The 19,368-nt window shown below is 62.2% G+C and overlaps 1 protein-coding gene across 1 annotated transcript in view; it reads left to right on the top strand.

Annotated features, from left to right (window-relative positions):
• BAHCC1 (BAH domain and coiled-coil containing 1) overlaps positions 1 to 19,368 on the top strand; it is a 72,910-nt gene that overhangs the window by 11,464 nt on the left and 42,078 nt on the right. Inside the window, 1 exon segment of the mRNA XM_030534581.1 lies at positions 18,436 to 18,615. Within this exon segment, the coding sequence (XP_030390441.1) occupies positions 18,436 to 18,615 (180 nt within the window).

Below are 19,368 nucleotides of genomic sequence, written 5' to 3'. Positions count from 1 at the left end.
CCAGGTGTGATTCTCCCCACTCGGCCCGGCTGTACCCACTCTGCTTTGCACCTGGCCAAAGTGGGGGTGAAGCTGCTCAGCTCAGAACCGCACGTTTGCCCCCCTGTGTGCGGGGCGAATGGTGACACAAAGGATCAGGCAGGAGAAGCGGGGCCCGGAGCCAAAGCAGCGATGGAAGATTCGCATATGGGGCCAGGTGCCCAAGAAGCTCCGGGTGGTCTGGGATTGGACTCAGTTCCCAGGGTTTCTTGGCTGCGATGACTATTCAAGTAGAACCTGGCTTTGTGAGTAGCCCAGGGGCTAGTGGAGGCAGCACCCAAGAGATCCCTGAGCTGCCATGGTTCCCAAACTGCCCCGATTCCAGTCAGCCAGGTATGCTTTCTGTTCCAGGCACCCTGCACTCCCTTGCAGCCAGGGAGAGCTGTGCATCCCCTCACTCCCAGGGTACACCTGCCCCTGGCCATCCAGCACAGCTGCTTCCTGACCCCATTATGGAGATATCCGAGCACCTCACTATCTTGATGGATTCTTCCTCCCTATGCAGCAAGGTCAGAGAATTTAGAGATTAAGGTCCCATTGGCACTCTGGCAGAGCAGGGATTTGAACCAGAGTCTGTCACGTCCCAGGCTAATGGGATCACTGGTGCTGTGATTGTGGCCATGGAAGGGGAGAGGGGTGTGACCAGTGGGTCATTGCTTAGTCTAGTCCCACGTCCGCAGCAGCTTGTGTCATGTTGCTTGACCACTGGCACCTTTCTGCTGGCGCTGGAGCGCATTCAGAGTGGTGCAGTGCGATGATGGGGGAGCTGAACTTGGCAGGAGGAGCTCTGGAGGGGTTTGCTCTGGTGCCTTTGTTTGTCTGGCTTTCTAAGCACTGGGACGTGAAGTGGCGCTGATCAGAACCGCTCCTCCATTCTCTCTCTCAGGCAAAAGGCGACAGATTGCAAGTGGCACTTACAACGTAGAAAGTAGCTTGTGATTACCCATTGGATAACATTTTAATTGTGCGTCTGGCACTCTGTCAAGCTAATTTGAACTGCATTTCAATATTACAGCATTTATTTAGTGCCATAACAATATGGATTAATCTTAAATTATAACACAGAAAATTATATTACACTTATTTCCTATTTGCCAAATATTTAAAGGGGCAGCGTCAGGTTAAAAATCTCATTATCTGAAGGGAAAAACAAAGGAAACTCACGTGCCAGGTCTGGATAACGCTTTAGATTAGTGCAAGGGAAGGACTTGAGAAGACTGTCCTTATTGACGCTATTCGCTGGTCCCCTTTGCATCTCCGGTCTTTGAAGCGGTTTATCCAGCTCTTACTTCCTAACTAGGGTCAGTGTTAGCTCTCGTGCCTGGACGCTGCTGAATGGGGCAGGGAGCAGTTACTGCAAAAGGGTTTGGGTTTAACTTGAGATGCGCACTGGGTTTCTTTGTTATTAAAAAAATAATAAAATCAGGTGATCGTTGATTTCTCTTGACGCCAGTTTGTGTGTTTCGTTTTTTTTGAGGGGAGAGGCAAATCTTTTCAGATAAACCCTCGGTGACTGGTGTAAATGGCTGGGGCTGGGCCGAGTGGAGCTTGAGCTGTCCTGGGAGCAGGTTTGAGTGACAAATCCGGTATTTCTCAGTCCAAAGGTTTGGTTCTAAGAGCGGGCAGGGGACAGAGGGAGTCCTCTTCCCCCTCCTTGGTGTTCATGGATCACTCTCATATCAGTGTGAACATGGCTACACCCGAGGGGTGAGTGCCCAAGTAGAGCTATGGAGGTGGGGGGCAAGAGCAGCCTCTCTTTATTTCTCTCCTGTCTTTCCTGGAGCAATGGACACATGCACAGCAGTGAGGAGAGAAGAGAGAGAGAGAGAGGTGTGTGTGTGTGCGCATGCGTGCGCGCGCAGAACTGCATTCCCTATCCCCTGTTTCCTTTCCTGCAGTTTCTTTTAGGAAGCCAGGTTTACCATTTGTGGAGATACGCACCTTGTCCCCCATGAACAAACCTCCCATGAGTTGACCCCACGAAACAGGTCTGAAAATCCATCCAATCCTCTGCACAACTCTGAGAGGCGAGCCGGGCACAGATGTTGCAGCCTGTAAAGTAGGGAGAATGCTGCATTTCCAGGTACCGGGATACTCCGTGTTTGACAGATACCCAGCGCTCTGAGTGCAAGGCACAAGGGAGCCGGGGGAGTGAGCTCAGGCCCCCCAGCCTGCATGTGTTCTGCAGCCACCCGGCTGTTCTCCACCCCACAGTTGTTTGATGGCCCCTGTGTGAAATGAGCTGCTGGCTTCAGCCCTTTCCCCAGGGGGCAGGTGCCCAGATCACGGAAACGCCAGGAGCAGAGGTGCTAATTGGTCCCTGTGCTGCCAGGCCAGGGGCTCAGAGGGATGAGGGGTTTCTGCAGGTCAGGGCTGTGCTGCGCAGATGGTGGTGGGAGTGCCGTGTATGCAGGGCCGGCTTTAGAAAGTGCGGGGCCCAATTCGAACAGTTTCGACGGGGCCTTGGCAGGGATGACCAAAAAACCCCCAAAAAACGGTAAAAAACCCCATGGGGCTTGTACTCACCGGGCAGTGCTCCGAGTCTTCAGCGGCACTTCGGCAGCGGGTCCTTCACTCGCTCCAGGTCTTCGGCGGCACTGAAGGACCCGCCGCCGAAGTGCCACCGAAGACCCAGAGCAAGCGAAGGACTCACCGCCGAAGTGCTGCTGAAGACCCGGAGCGCCGCCAGGTGAGTAAAAATTAAAAAGGTGCCTCTAGCCAGGGAAGAGATTAACACTGGGCGTGGGGCCCGATTCGAGGGAATTGGTGGAATTGGCCTAAAGCCGGCCCTGCATGTATGGGGGGAGCTGAGACTTGCTTTGCCTCTGCCTGTGGATAAATAAAGCAGATCCCCCAGGGCTGCCCCCTTGGAATCTCTCCAGTGGGGAAGGGACCAGGGGAGAAGTAGCCAGGATGCTAGTACCTGGATGGCTCCGATGGGCAGGGAAAGTGGGCGCCATTGCCAAGTTCCCCCTCTATCGTTGGAACCAGTGTGTGAGGTGCTCCTGGCCCCAGCGCTGGGGCATCCTGCAGGCAGAGCACTGGCCGTAGCTTTCCCAGAGCCACAGGGATTCTGCAGGCAGCGTCGGCCCCAGTCTGCTGTGCCAATCCCCCCGCCCCATGGTGGTGACTGAGCGGGTGGCTCGCTCTGGGCCCGGACACACAGGGTCACTGGAGAGCACCGTGAGGGCTGGCACCCTGTGCTGTGGCTGATGGGTGGAGTGTTCTGCCCTCCCTGCCTCCTGGCTGCAGCGGGGCACGGTGGGGTCAGGGCTGTTGGAGGCGAGGTGGGGAGAGCAGTGCCATCCGCCCAGAGCCCACAGCTTGGCCCCAGCGCCAGTTCACGAGCTGTAGTGACGGTCCTCCCCTTGCAGCACAGCCCAGCGCCTGCAGGACCGTTCCCTCCTGGCGCCTAGAGCCTGGGAGGAACCTGTTCTCCTGGCCCTCCTGGCTGTGAGGCTGGAGCCTGGCTGGGAGCACGTGCTGCTGCTGAGCTGGGTCACGTGCTGTGCAGGGGCCGTACAAACGTTCACTGGTATTGGTTACGCAAGGCTTTGTTTCTATAGGGCTTTGAGCAGTGGCTCTCAAAGCACTTTATGGAGCTGGGGGTGAGGGGGGAATGGGCAGAGTTGGTGCTATTAGCCTCCTGTTTGGGTGGGGAAACTGAGGTACAGAGTGGGGCCGTGACTGCCCAAGGGCACACGAGAGCTGGGAGCAGAACCCACGAGTCCTGACTCCAGGCCTGCTCTGTGCCGGTGTAAAGGGCTGGAGGCTTGGAGAGATCCAGGGTCTGGAAGGCAGGTCCCACTGAATGCGCGGAACTAGGCCAAGCCTTGGTCATCCCTCGCACCATTGCCCCAGTGAAAATACTGGGGCACCTGCCCCAAGTTGGGGACAAAATAGAACAGCATTGTCTGGGAGTTTCTCCCCCTGTCCCTGCCACACAGCCGGCTCCACCTGTTCCATGTTAGCTGCCATTTATTTTCCAGTCACAAATTGCCCCCGTCTTTCCCCAGTGCCGCTCCCAACTTTTCATTTTATTATTATTATTATTTTGCTATAAATTAAGAAGCATAATCAATATTTGGAGAAACCGGGATGGATTTATTCGATTTGCATAAACGGATGGAGTGGATGTTTAGCCGATATTTCAGCATGTCAGGGAGCTTTATGGGACAAATTGATTGATGAGGAAGATGAGGAAAGATTAGATTGGAAGGGGCAGGTTGCTGATACTTGTGAGGACCAGCCAGGGTGGGAAGGTGGGGGCTGCACATTGGTGGTGGGGGTTGCAATGCTACTTGGGTGCTAATTTGCATCCCTCGGCTTTCCGTTCTGGTTAGGGAACCTGCTAAACGGCTTGCAAATGAACAGACAGATTGCTGGGTTCGCTGGAGCAATTTTCACACGTTTTCAGGGCCAAAACTTTAACAAAATGGTCTCCATAAAATGTAACGTTGTCAACTTGGAACACCAGCTCCTGCCTTCGGTGGCAGGCGCCTCCCCCGGCTCTGCCTTTCTCAAGTGTTTTCTTTTGCAGTGGAAGGGGAATTAATTGCTTTTTCTTTGTTTGTTTTTCCCTATTTCCAGTGTAATCTACCAGTGTTTTATTGGTAACAATATATCTCTAGACTGTAGCATTTTAACAGCAAACTGAACCTCAAATATTTTCTGTGAGAGCATCTTCTCATTAGAATAACACCGGGTGCACCAGCTGCTTGTGTGGGAAATAAACTGTATTATCCCTGAAATATGGGGAAACTGAGGCACAGAGCAGGGACGTGACTCACTGAGGCCCACTGCGGGAGTTAGTGTTAGACCGAGATTAGAACTCAGTGACCTGGACATCAGTAAATGAGTATCGACCAGGGGAGAGGTGGCCCCCAGGTGCTCCTGGCTCGCAGGTAGCCTGTCTCCCTCTGTCTCCTGTCTCTGGCATGTCAGGATCAGTAGCCTGCGTGTGAGAGTGGCACCCGTAAAGGAAGAACGTGTATCAGGTTGCAGGGGCAGGCGAGAGGTCGCACTGGCAGATTTCAAGAGAATAGTGGGAATTGGATGGAAAAGCACCAGAGTTAAATGCTCACGCTCCGGTTCCAGCCAATCAGTTCCTGGGGCCGTTCACACCTCCACAAGCCCTGGTGTCAGGCTCTGCAGAGGCCCAGGGCAGGATTGGGGCCATAGACTAGTTGGGGTTGGCAGAGCGCGAGGGGCTGAGAGCACTGGCCAGCGTCAGACAGGCTGGTGTTGCCCAAAGCCTCCCGGCAGGCGGCCCACGAGAGAACCCGGGCTGCTCCCTGTCGGCTCCGGGGACCCCGGCCCTGCTCCCAATGTTCTAAACTTGGAATAGACAAATGAGTAACTCGCTGCTCCCCCGGCTTCTCTGCTGGGGTTTGAGTCACGCTCTGGCATTTCTCTGGGGCAGTGACCCAGCCACATCGTCCCCGACAGGGAGGAGTCAGCCAGCGGCCCATGCGTGGGGCTGGGAGCCAGAAATTCCCGAGGCCTATTCCTGAAGGTGCCACTGGGTGGTGGTGCCTCCTTGGGCAAGTCCCTGCCCTACCTTTTGCCTCGGTTTCCCTTTCCTGTTGCAGGGAGTTAAGGACGCCAGCCCCTCTCAGGAGCCTGCAGGTGAAGGAGCTGTTTGCGAAAGGCTGTGCTAAGCAGTATCAGTAAGAAACTAATCAACTCTTCCACCCCGATGCATGACGGGAGGACGGCCTCCCAGGCGCCTGTGTTTCTCATGAGCGCTGGCTGGTGCTACAGCCTCTGCCCTGGTGTGAGCTGAGACCCTGGGGCAGCGAAGGAGCCTGTGTGGAGGAGGGGCTGTGGCCTTGCCAGCTGGCTAGTGAGGCCTGTGGGTCTGGGCACCCGGCACCCAGCCAGCTCCCAGCCCGCCCTGCCTGTAGAAAGGAGTGAAACAGCTCCTTCCAGCAGGGATTTCTGGGGAGCCCCCAGGGTGGTGGGCACTAGGGAGAGCCTGGTGCTGCTCGTCTCCTGCCTGGTGGGCTGCTCTGCTCTTGTGCTCTGCTCCTGTGACAATTTCCCCATAGCCCCCCAAGCAAGGGGGCAGGGGGCTGCTCCCCCAGCTGCCCCGCACTATGAACGCCTCCCCACAGGGGCGCTGGCCTCATGTGGTGTCTGCTCCCCTGGTGGACGCTGCTCTCCGAGGGAGGGGCGAAAGCTGCCGAGGGGGGGTCAGCAAGGTTGGAGCTGCCCCGTGTCTGACCTGCATGGGGGGGAGGGTGGGGAATGGTGCCGGGGAGGGACGGGGCCGTGTGGGACGAAGTGGGGACCCAGGGTTGGTATTTACAAGCTCAGGGATGGGCTCTGCCCGGAGAGGAAGGTTATTTTGGAGCTGGGCTCCGTGCCCCCTTCCTTTCCTGGCAGTGCTCATCTGGCTCCTGTCGCTCCGCTGGAACTCGGCTCTCAGCCACTGGCCAGAAACCTGCTTAGTCGCAAAACAGATGTTGCCTCCATATTTCCCGTGTGGCCCCTGGAGTCTGTGGCCAGGGCGAGGTCTCCCCAGCAAGGGGGTTTGGAGGAGAGGCCAAGCCCTGACCCGCAGCCCCAGCCCAGCTGAATGGACGAGTGGAACTTTCCATCTGCCCAGCGCATTTGTATGAGTGTGAGAATTCGGTGCTCTCGAAAGGGAGGAGATAACCCTACGGAGGTTGCAGGAAGGCATGGTGCAGACTTCCCTTGGCCACCAGCCTCCCTGTGCCCCTCACTCTCGACCCGTAGCCCCCTGCTTTGCCAGCCCTGGGCTCCCCAGCTCTGCTGGTGCCCCTTAGTGCTGTTCCATTTCTCAGGCCCAGGCTCAGCTGTGCTGATCAGTTGTGTTTACAGTGTTGGCCGCTGGCCCCCCCACCCCCCGGGGGCTGTGCTGAGAGCTGCCGGGCTCGCTTCACGTGGGTTCTACCGAGGGTCTGCCAAGCGAAAAGCCCCCAAGCCTCCCCCAGGGCTTCCCAGCCCCTCCCCCACATTCTTGGCAGGTGAGGAGAATGAGTCTAAACTTGGTTCCCAAGGTTTTGTTTTAACTCTTTCCTGCACCCAGAGTTTCATGTGTTTCCTCTAAAAAATTTTGAAGTCAATTTGTGTGTGCATGTGCGTGTGTACACCTGTGTGAAAGAACGTGTGTGTATGTGTGTGTGTACTCGCGCGTGTGAGAACATGTGTTTATGTGCACATGTATGTGCGTGTGTACACGTGTGTGAGAATGTGTCTGTGTGTATGTGCAGGTGTACATGTGTGAGAATATGTGTGTGTGTGCACACGTGTGAGTGTGTATGCATGTGAGAATGACCGTGTGTATGTGCATGTGTACACGTGTGTGAGAACATGTGCGTGTGTGAATGACCCAGTGCACAAGCGTCCCGGGGGGAGTCTCATGGGGAGGACTCGGGGAGGTTTTCAGTCTGGAGCAGGAATCTCCGGAGATGGAGGAGGCCGTCAGTGCTGCCTTGTGCCCCAGGAACGGCCCCGCCCACGTCAGGGCCCATGAGCAGGAGGCGTGGCGGTGGCCTGCTCTGCTCGTGCTGTGTGTGGGGATGGGCGAGGGAGGCGCTTGGTCAGTCCCAGGGGTTTTGGGTTTGCCTCATGCCGGTGGTTCTGCTCCAGTTCTGCTGTGGCTCCGGCGTGGCTAGTGCCCAAGCCAAGTGGCGCAGAGCGGCTGGCCAGGATCGGGGGTAGGAGCAGGGTCTGCCTGCTGCTGAGTCTCCCTTTTGCCCCGTTCCCTGGGGCTCGGGCCCGTGTAGCCAGAATCCCAGCAGGCCTGGGAGGAGGCTGGGCAGTGTATGCCGTGCCATGGAGGTGGGGTGGAGAGGGCCCCCCATGAGCTGCAGCCTGGACTGGGATAAAGGGAACATCCTGCGGAGACAGGAGCCCAGAGAGCTGCATGGGGAGCTCCCGGCTTGGCTGCAGCCTGGGGACCCAGTGACCCCGAGCCCGGGTGGGGTCCCTGCTGCTCCTCCCGTCCCCCGGCGTCCTGTGCTGCCCGGCTCCCCGCTGCGCTGGGCTGTTCTCCCAGGCTGGGCACGGGGTCGGGCACGGCTTAGCTCCTGAAGTTCATGGGGACTGACATCTTCAGGAGATTAGCTGGCGCGAGCAGGGACGCCAGCCCGTGTTAACAAAATCCGCACAGCCTTCCCACTACTCGCCCGCGCTGCCGGGAGCCGGGCGCCAGGGGCCAGCTGTGCCTGGGTAGGGGACGGCAGAGATGTGGGAGGAGAGGGCTCCTGGTGGGTCTCACCCAGGGACAGAGCATGCGGGCAGCAGCTCCCGGAGGGTACAGACTGGGGGTGCTGCCCCTGCAGCCAGTCCGGTGCCAGGCACTCTCCAAGGGCAGGACAAACCTGGCAGGTTGCTGCTGAGACCAGGCAGCGGGTCTCCCGCCCTGCCCAGCGCTGGGAGCAGCCGACCCTGAGCAGCTCCTGGATCTGCTAGGCGCTGGCCACTCGCTCGCGTCCCTCGCCAGGGCACCTGATAGGGTGGGAATGGCGCCATCAGGGCCTGACGCGGGAGTCTGAGACCCATCCAAGCCTGTGTCCCAACCACTAGGTTCCTCAGTCACAGCACGGCCTAGGGGTCTGGACGGAGCCTATTGGCCGAACTCCGTGTGATCCGGCCCTGGGCAGGGGCTTCCGCCTGCTGAGCTCCCTCGGTCCGTCTGGGCGGCCTACAGGCCTAGTGTGGAGAAGGGCCCGACCTGGGCAGAGCGGGCCTCTCACTTGGGTCTCTCTCGCTCTCTGGGCCATGCTCTGGCTGCTCTCAGCCCCCTTGGCATATACTGGGAGCAACAGCCTGGGAGGAGGGAATGGGGCTTGGAGAGCAGCCCCTCCCCTGTGGCTCTGCATCTCTGTCCCTGCGTCTCTGCAGCTGCTCGATATCACTGGTGTCACAAGGGTGGATAAAAGGGGCGGGGGCACTGGGTGCTGCTCAGTCTGACTTGTGGACTCTCACTAGGCCCTGGGGAGACCTTCTCCGTTGCAAGGGCAGGGAGTGTGTTCGGATCAATTCTTTGGGGGCAGGTGTGGGGAATCTCGTCACGGCAGGGCGGTCCTCCGGGGAAGCCTCTCTTGAGTTGTGCTGGATCAGGGTCCACTCATGGGAGCCGATGGCTTGTGACTGCGTGTGCAGGGTTGGGAGCTGCTTCATCAGCCGCCCCGAATTCAAATCCAGCCTCTTCTCTCAAGGGAAAGTGACTCGCTCTAGCCCCTGTTCTCCCCATCAAAAAACTAACTCATTCCTAGTGACTTTGGTGCAATGGAGAATCGGGGCTGCGGGTCGGGAGTGAGGGGCACCGGCTGAGGTAGGGGGGGCAGGGCTGGGTTAGCAGAGGGCTATGGGTTGGGGTTGAGGGGCACCGGCAGAGCTGGAGTGGGGGGAGCCCAGGGCTGGGCTAGCAGGGGGCTGCGGGTCAGGGTTGAGAGGCACCGGTAGAGCTGTGGAGAGGGGGGAGTCCAGGGCTGGGCTAGCAGGGAGCTGTGGGTCGGGATTGAGGGGCACTGGCAGAGCTGGAGTGGGGGGAGCCAAGGACTGGGCTAGCAGGGGGCTGCGGGTCGGGATTGAGGGGCACCGGCAGAGCTGGAGTGGGGGGAGCCCAGGGCTGGGCTTGCAGGGGGCTGCGGGTCAGGGTTGAGAGGCACCAGTAGAGCTGTGGGGAGGGGGGAGCCCAGGGCTGGGCTAGCAGGGGCCTGCGGGTCGGGATTGAGGGGCACCGGCAGAGCTGGAGTGGGGGGAGCCCAGGGCTGGGCTTGCAGGGGGCTGCGGGTCAGGGTTGAGAGGCACCGGTAGAGCTGTGGAGAGGGGGGAGTCCAGGGCTGGGCTAGCAGGGAGCTGTGGGTCGGGATTGAGGGGCACTGGCAGAGCTGGAGTGGGGGGAGCCCAGGACTGGGCTAGCAGGGGGCTGCGGGTCGGGATTGAGGGGCACCGGCAGAGCTGGAGTGGGGGGAGCCCAGGGCTGGGCTTGCAGGGGGCTGCGGGTCAGGGTTGAGAGGCACCGGTAGAGCTGTGGGGAGGGGGGAGCCCAGGGCTGGGCTAGCAGGGGCCTGCGGGTCGGGATTGAGGGGCACCAGCAGAGCTGGAGTGGGGGGAGCCCAGGACTGGGCTAGCAGGGGGCTGCGGGTCGGGATTGAGGGGCACCGGCAGAGCTGGAGTGGGGGGAGCCCAGGGCTGGGCTTGCAGGGGGCTGCGGGTCAGGGTTGAGAGGCACCGGTAGAGCTGTGGGGAGGGGGGAGCCCAGGGCTGGGCTAGCAGGGGGCTGTGGGTCGGGATTGAGGGGCACCAGCAGAGCTGGAGTGCGGGGAGCCCAGGACTGGGCTAGCAGGGGGCTGCGGGTCGGGATTGAGGGGAACCGGCAGAGCTGGAGTGGGGGGAGCCCAGGGCTGGGCTAGCAGGGGGCTGCGGGTCAGGGTTGAGAGGCACCGGTAGAGCTGTGGGGAGGGGGGAGCCCAGGGCTGGGCTAGCAGGGGGCTGCGGGTCGGGATTGAGGGGCACCGGCAGAGCTGGAGTGGGGGGAGCCCAGGGCTGGGCTAGCAGGGGGCTGCGGGTCGGGATTGAGGGGCACCGGCAGAGCTGGAGTGGGGGGAGCCCAGGGTTGGGCTAACAGGGGGCTGCGGGTCGGGATTGAGGGGAACCGGCAGAGCTGGAGTGGGGGGAGCCCAGGACTGGGCTAGCAGGGGGCTGTGGGTCGGGATTGAGGGGCACTGGCAGAGCTGGGAGGTAGCAGGGGAGATGCTTTGGCTCTGGCGAGTGCTGTTTCCATGAGCGCATGGGTCCCCCACCCTGTCAGCCCCCTGGTTCCCCCCGGGGGAGGTCCGGCACTTGCTTGGTGGCCTCTAGACATGCTGGTGGTGAGTGGACTCAGTGGCCAGCCCTGTGCAGTCAAGAGCCATGCAGGAGTGTGGCCGTGCCCCTGCCCTGCAGGAGCCCCTGAGGGCCAGCGTAGCTGCGCTGTGGATCCAGCAGCCAGTGAGAACCAGAGCTGGAGCCAGGCCCCGGCTGTGGGAAGGACGCACCCTGCCCCTGTTCTGGAGCTTTCCCCTAAGGAGCCAGGATACCCCAGCCGGCTGCAATCTGGTGCTGGGATGGGAGCTCATCAGCCAGCAGCGTGTGGGGGGCAGGGGCTGGGACAGGGGGCTGCTGTCCCTACCCCGCTGGCGAGATGGGAGACCCCCCCCCAACCCTGCTCGGGTTCTCCTGGGGCTCTGAGCGTGGACAGGAGATTTAAGGTGGATTTTTTTACCATCAGCTTTGAACTGGAGAAAGGGAAAAGTATTTAAGGTGGAAATGTTTGTTTCCTGCTGCTCTGTGGGGTTTGACCTTCCCAATGGGGTTGTACATTGATGTCAGTCCGTCCATTCCCTCTGCCTGTGTCTGTCTGTCTGTCTGTCCTGAGCTCTCCCCCCCCAGGGCTGCGCCTAGGGCTCCCTCCCCACCCCGCCCCCGGGGCTGCGCCTGGGGCTCCCTCCTCGCTGGGGGCCACGGCTGGGGCTCTCTCCCCACCCCCACCCGGGCCGCGCCTGGGACTCTCTCCCCACCCCCGCCCGGGGCCACGTCTAGGGCTCCCTCCCCATCCCCACCTGGGTCCACGCCTGGGGCTCCCTCCTTGCTGGGGGCTGCTCCTGGGGCTCTCTCCCCACCCCCACCCGGGGCCACACCCAGGGCTCCCTCTCCCCACCCGGGGCCGTGCCTGGGGCTCCCTCTGACCGTTCCGGTTTCTTTGATGGGTTTATAGTTTTGCTCTGCAGATCAGGGCTGGGGGCTGGAATGAGGGAAACGTGCATCTCCTCAGCACTTGGCAGGGGTGTGGGAGCAGAGAGCTCTGGCAGAGAGGGTGGGAGCAGGGGGATTGCTTGGGAGTGTGTGAAAGGAGGGGGGTGGGAACCTGGCTGCAGGGCTTGGCAGCCAGACCCAGAGCCTGGGGAGCAGAGCCGGTGCCAGCGGCCTGTGAGTCAGCTGGTCGGAAATGTGGGGGGAGTGTGAGAGCAGCCGAGGGGGCCCTGTTCTCAGGGAGCCCTGAGCCAGCCAGCGCAGAGCCTGGGTTGCTTTGCCGCCTGCTTCCCAGCTCCAGAACAGGCTGGGCCTGGCACCTCGCCCTGCCCTGCCGAGCACATGGCAGCTCTGGCCCCGCTGCCCGGTTCCTCCTGCTGCCCAGCTCTGATGCTCCCTGGGGAAGGCTGAGTAAAGTCCCCGTATACCCTTCCACTAGGAGCTAGACTGGGGGAAAGTTAGACTCTGAACCTGGCTCAGCCAATCAGATTGCTGCGTTAGAGAACCCGTGTTCACCCCGAGGGCGCGGCTCAGGGCATGGGGCGTCCCGGGGCACCGGGATGGGGCAGCTTGGCCACGAGCCTTGGCCAGAGCTTGATCGTTGGCCCCTGTCACGGAGTCCCCGGGCGATGCTCCGGAACTGCTCCCCACCAAGCCAGGCAGGACTTTGGGGAGCCTCCTCTCCCTTGGAGCAGACTTGTTCAGGGCAAGAAGCTCACACGGCTTCACCTCCTGGGTCTCTCCTTGGAGCATTCAGCATCCTCTGCCCCTCCGTGCGCTTCCCACAGCGAGCCCGCCTCAGTGGGGTCTTGGGGAAGCCACTGGGTCCTGCACCCCCACTTTGCAGTCAGACGTGACTCTCAGCCAGCCAGTAACACAGAGGTTTATTAGACGACAGGAACACAGGCCAAAACAGAGCTGGTAGGTACAGGAAACAGGACCCCTCAGTCAGGTCCGTCTTGGGGAGGCAGGAAAACCAGAGCCCCGTCTGGGCCCTCCTGCCATTTTCCCAGCCAGTTCCAAACTGAAACTGAAACTCCCTCCAGCAGCCCCCTGCCCTGCTCTTTCTCCAGCCTTTGTCCAGTTTCCCGGGCAAAGGTGTCACCTGGCCCCAACCCGACGCCACACCCGCCCGGGACGCCACCCCCCCGTCACCCACCCCCCGGGACGCCATACTCCCCTGTCATCTCCCCCCCGGGACACCACACCCCCTGTCGACCTCCCCCCGGGACGCCACACTCCCCTGTAACCCTCCCCCCGGGACGCCACACTCCCCTGTAACCCTCCCCCCAGGACGCCATACTCCCCGTCACCCTTCCCCCGGGAGGCCATACCCCCTGTCACCCTCCTCCCCGGGATGCCACCTCCCCCTCTCATGTCCCCCCTGAACTCCACACACCCCTCTCACCCCACCCCTGGGACACCACACTCCCCCGTCACCTCCCACCCTCCCCAGGATGCCACCCCCTTTCACCTCCCCCCTGGGATGCCACACCCCCGTCACCCTCCCCCTGGGATGCCACACACTCCTGTCACCCTGCCCCCAGGACACCACACACCCCTGTCATCTTCCCCCGAGACACCACACCCTCTGTCACCTCCCCACCCCAGAATGCCACACCCTGCTCTCACCCCGCCCCGGGACACCACACTCCCCGTCACCCTCCCCCTGGGATACCATACTCCCCTGTCATCTCCCCCCCGGGACACCCCCCCGTCACCGCCATACCCCCGTCACCCTCCCCCCGGGACGCCACACTCCCCCGTCACCCTCCCCCCGGGACGCCATACTCCCTCGTCACCCTCCCCCTGGGACGGCATACTCCCCTGTCATCTCCCCCCCGGGACACCACACCCCCCATCACCCTGCCCCCGGGACGCCATACTCCCTTGTTGTCTCCACCCCGGGACACCACCCCCCGTCACCACCATACCCCACTGTCATCTACCTCCCCCTCGGGATGCCCACGCTCCCCTGTCACCCTCCTCCCTGGGACGCCACCTCCCCCTCTCACGCCCCCCCCAACTCCACACTCCCCTCTCACCCCACCCCCGGGACACCACACACCCCGTCACCTCCCACCCTCCCCAGGATGCCACCCCTTTCACCTCCCCCTGGGACACCACACCCCCCTGTCACCCTCCCCCTGGGATGCCACACACCCCTGTTACCCCGCCTCCAGGACACCACACGCCCGTGTCACCCTCCCCCTGGGACACCACACCCTCTGTCACCTCCCCACCCCAGAATGCCACACCCCACTCTCACCCCGCCCCAGGACACCACATCCCCTTCTCATTCCCCTCCCCTCCCCCCCAGACACCACACCCTGCTCTCACCCCGCCCCGGGACACACACCCCCTGACACCCTCCCCCCGGGACACCACGTCCCCTTCTCATTCCCCTCCCCCCCCAGACACCACACTCCCCTCTCACCCTGCCCAGGATGCCACATCCCCTCTCATCTCCCCACCGGATGCCACACCCCCTTTCATTCACCGCCCCCAGGACACCACACATCCTCTCATTCCCCTCCACGGGACACCCCCCAATCCCTTCCGGGATGCCACACAGCCCTCTCACCCTCCCCAGGATGTTGGACCCCTTCTTATCCCCCCCAGGACCCCGGACCCCTTCTCATCTCCCCCAGGACGCCACACCCACCTCTCCTCCTGCCCCCCCTCTGCTCCCACCCCAGGACACCCTCCTCCTGCCTGGGACATCCTACCCCCCTTCATCCCTTTCTCTGGGACACCGCACCCCTACTCTGCTCACCCCAGGATGCTGCACCCCTCTCTCATCCCCCCCAGGATGCTGCTCTCCCACCCCAGGACACCGCCCCCCCCCGATGTGAGCTCTGTGTCGGCAGAGCGGCCCAGGCTGAATGGGGTACATGGCAGGGATTGGATGGCAGTGCCCGCCTGGCACCTGCTCTGGACAGGGGGCACATCTGGCTCTGGGGGCCAGGCTGACACCTCTCCCCTGAGCGCAAAGCAGTCCCCCCTCCCATCTCGGTGACTCAGTGGTTCCTGGGTTTGGAATCCAGCCCCTCGCTGCCTCTCCCGAGCTGTCTGCTTGCCTGGGCCCTGTAATGCGGCCTGGCTCCTGGCTGGAGCCGCGTTCGCATGGAAACACTTTGCCTCATCGCATCTGATTTAAATCAAGCTGAGAGTGCGTCTAACCAGACTGGGTTTTCCGGGGCACGGGGGGTCCTGGGGGCTCGTCGAGCACTCGAGGAGGGACAGAGCAGACATTGGGGTGTGCGCTGGCCGGCAGCATGTGTTCGGGGGCGGTTTGCCAGGGCTCAGTGAGTGCTGGGGGGCGGGGAGGCAGCTGTTTGGGGGGTGGACTGGGGGGCCGACCATGGGAGAGAGTGGTCATTAGGACCATCCTCCCTCTTGAGCCATGGGGAGCCGTGGTTGGGGCTTTGCTGGGACAGGCTGGGGGGCAGGGCCTGCCGACAGGGGTGACATGGAGAGATGTTTGCATGTTGGAACTGGGGAGAGGTGGGGAGTGAAAGGGAGGGTGAGGCAGAGACCCCAGGTAGGGAGCATCAGCCGAGCTCCATCTCTTCATTAGCTGAGATCTCCTCTCCCATGATCTGTCTCCCCCACTTCCACGTCCCGGCTTCCAGCTCCCCAGCCTAGCCCCTTGGCCCCCCCTCCCACGGTGAGCTGGCATGAGGTGCCCTTGGCTCGCCACGCTCTTCTGCCTTCGCTGGCACTGAGCATGGGGCTGGGCCAGGGAAGGGAGAGCAAACGCCAGAGTCTCCGGCCCCAAATGGAGCAGGAAGAGTCATTGTCTGGCTCTGTGATGGCCCGGGAATGGGAAATGGTTTGGCAGGCGCAGTGGGGTCCCAGCGGGAGCCGGGGGCTGCCTGCCACTCCAGGACAGTTCGGGTGCAAATCAAGAGCCAGTGACAATGAATTATAAAAGCTGCTTCCCCAGCCCAGCAACCCTTGTGTGAACCCATGGCCTATGGACAGGAGCCCTGGCTAACAGGCAAGCAGGCCGGGGACTGTGGGGTGTTGGTATAGCTGGATGTGGGGGGCATGGGAGGAGGGAGATTTCCAGGCGGGGGGGAATCCTGGGGGGAGCAGTGGGGCTTTGGGACGGAGGACCCCAGGAGGTTATTTCCAGCTGGTTTTGCTCTATTCTGGGCCTAGCTGCGGATGCCCCAAGAGATGCCCAAATGCGTCAAGCTGGCACGTGGGCTGGGGGGTGGAGAGCAGGGAGCTGAGCCCAGCTCTGCCAGCTGGGGACAGAGGGTTGAGCTGGGAGTGGCTATAGGGGGCAGCTGCCTGGTGAGGTCTCTGGGACTGGTGAGTGCCAAGGGCTTGGGGGCGCCAGCCCCTTCTGTACCCACATGGGTGGCCCCTGCCGGGCAGACGGCGGCTTCCAGGGTTCGCGGCAGGTTTGGCCCCTGCCTTGGGGGCTGGGGCAGAGCTGGGCTGGCTGCATGCACAGGGGGGCCTGTCTTTGCCATCCCATCCCTGCCTCATTGCAGCTGTGGGCGGGCGCTTCTTGGCAACGCGGTCCATGGATGCCGAACACTGCTCTGGGGGGTCCAGTGGCTGTGAGGTCGGAGTGTGGGCCCTGCCTGAGGCCCATCTCCTGCCCCAGGGTTGCCGCCGCAGGCTGGGGGATCCTGGACTCCCAGCTCCTTAGCTTGGGGTCTGGCCTCCCCTCATTCCCAGGCCCCCCTGCTCCGCTGGGAATCCCCCATCACTGCGTGTGGGAGGCCCCAGGCTCCCTGTTCTCAGAGCCGCAGCCTGGAAAATCCTTCTCCTCCCTGGAGCCGGGCCCTGGCGTCCCAGCCCCGCTGGCTGCTTGGCTCCCCTGGAGACGTGCACTGAGCAGTGGTCCAGGCGCCCGCCCCCGGCCCAGCTGCTGGGCGCGGCCTCGCCTCGCCTGCTCTGCGGTGCCCAGCCCCAGCCCCTGGCTCTGCGAACGGGAAGGCCAGGGCGAGTGTAACCACATCCCGACACTCATCCCCGAGGCATCCTGGGGATTAGCTCAGGAGCGTGGGCCGGCTTAGAGAGTAGAGCTCACTTCCTCCCCATGTGGGCGTCCGGCCAGGCTCCGCGGGCCCCGCTCGGCTTCCCATCGGGGAATGACCCGCTCCTCGGCTGCGCCCCCGGCTGCAAACACATGTGTTGGGGCGGGGAGAGGACTGGGGCCAGCCCGCCTGGCCCTTGGCTACCGGCAGCGATGTTTCCAACATGATCTCACAGGCCGGTCTTCCATGCTCACCTCCTCCCCTGAGCCCACACCTCCCCAGCCCCAGCCGCTCTCCTGCCCAGCCGGGTGCCTGCAGGCTGATCCGGGTGAGCACCTGGCATGGGGCGAGTGGTCTGTGCTGAGGCATTGGGGATGCCAGCCCCAGCCAGGCCTTGAGGCATAGGGGCTTTGTGCGTTGCAGGAGACAACTGCCTGCTGTAGGGTGGGTGCAGCTGAACTTGGAGGGACACTGCGCCTGCTCCCTGCCCCAACGGCACCTGGCGTCTCACGGGCTGGGGGCCAGTGGGGCTGGACACCTGCTCTGCTCTGGGGCGCTGCCCGCTCCTAATCCAGAGCCGGACGCAGAAGGGCCTGAGCGGCTTGGATGGGGCTGCACTCCTGTGCGCATGGGCTGCCCCATGGCCCACGCACGCTCACGCCCCTGCTGATGCGCTTGCTAGCACGCACCTACGCAGCCTTTCTGCGTTCTGCGCTGGGCCCAGCCCATGGAGGTGCTGGTGCTGACTGCGGGGCCTGCTGCCCTCGAGCAGCTGACATGCGTGAGAATGAAGGGGGCGCTGAGCTGCATTTCTGCCTCAGGGCACCTGCCCTTCGGAGCCCGTGGCAGCGTGAGCAGGGTCTGAAGTGGGGACCCTCAGGGACATTCGCTGTGTGTGGCCAGGAGGCTGGGCCCCCACACCGCTTGGCAGCTGCCTGGGGCGCGAGGTGGCGGGGGGCTGTACCAATCAAAGGGTGCATTGCTCGCTGGGCTGCCCTCTGTGATGACGAGGGTGCAGCTCCTTGGCTGCGAGAGGGGAGCTGTGCTGGGCGGGGCCCCATGAAGGGAGTCCTGCTGGGGCTGCCTGGGGGAGATGTCCCATGGTCTTGCTGAGGGGAGACTGAGCTGCCTGCTCCCCCCGATCAGAACGAGCAGCGGGTGCCCGCTGCCACATGTGGGCGCACACAGAGGCACTGTCGGCTCCTCACACCCACTGGGGGACACGCTCCAGAACAGGCAAATGCATGCAGCCCCCCAAGTGCCCACAGATAAAATACACACGTGCCCTGCATGCTTGTGCCAACAGACGGGCATTCCTGGTGCACATGCCCAAACACCTCCGCAGGCACCTCCGTGTCCGCTGCATGAGAGATGAGCCCTTGCCCGGGGGCAGATTTCCCCACATTTCCCCGATGGCCCCGCGGCTCCGCACGGCCACCCCGCAGGGACATCATGGAGCCGAGAACTTCCCACCAGAGGTGGGTGTCAGTGGGTGTGTGCACGCCCGGGCATCTGGGCACTCATTTCGTGGGGGAGTGTGAACGGGGCTCAGAGCACATGGGTGCCTGGGTGCTGGTGTGTGGGTGCCCATGCGAGTGGAACTGATGGTCCTTTGTTGTGTTCACAGCAGGGAGTGGATTGATGGGGAACACGCCCGCCTCATCCTTCATGGGCAGCTTCCTCACCAGCAGCCTGGGCTCGGCCGCCCCCACGCATCCCACGGGCCCCGCCTCGTCCCCCTCGGAGCCGGCCTACCGGGGCCCACACTCCGGCACATCCCAGATCTGGTTCTCGCACTCCCACGAAGGTAAGGGCTCGGCAGCCCGGAGCGCCGCAGGTGAACTGAGGAGGGAGCAGGGCAGGGGAGACAGTGGGGACACGCGGAGTCCCAGCAGCCGCCCAGCCTTGGCTCATTGCTCCTCCTGGCAGACGACGTGGATTGGGCCAGTGAACCAATGGCAGTGAGCTGTCTGCCCACCCCTGGGCCACGTGCCAGATGTGTCAGGTGCAGCCTGCTGCCCAGGGTCACGTGTCCCCACATGTGTCAGGTGCGGCCTGCTGCTCAGGGCCACGTGTCCCCGGATGTGCCAGGTGTGTCCCGTTGCCCAGGGCCATGTGTCCCCAGACGTCTCAGGCATGTCCCACTGCCCCAGGCCACGTGTCCCCAGATGTGTCAGGTGCGGTCTGCTGCCCAGGGCCATTATTCCTCAGATGTGCCAGGCGCATCCTGCTACTCAGGGCCACATGTCCCCAGATGTGCCGGTTGTGTCCCACTGCCCCAGGCCATGTGTCCCCACTGTACACACTCAGACGTCTCTAAGGCCTTTGACTTGTACCACACGACATTTTGATTAGAACACGAGAATGAGATAAAATTACCCTGGCACACATGAAATAGATTAAAAACTGGCTAACTGGTAGATCTCAAAATGTACCTGTAAGCGGGGAATCACCACGGAGTGGGCACCTTACCAGTGGGTCCCGCAAATCAGTTCTTGGCCCTTCACTAGTTAACATCTTTACCAATGACCTGGGAGAAAACAGAAGCTCATCACTGGTG

Source organism: Gopherus evgoodei, chromosome 15 (genome assembly GCF_007399415.2).
Source record: "Gopherus evgoodei ecotype Sinaloan lineage chromosome 15, rGopEvg1_v1.p, whole genome shotgun sequence".
Classification (NCBI taxonomy): Eukaryota; Metazoa; Chordata; order Testudines; family Testudinidae; genus Gopherus; species Gopherus evgoodei.
Note: the sequence above shows the minus strand (reverse complement) of the source record. Positions and strands in the feature narration are given on the sequence as shown.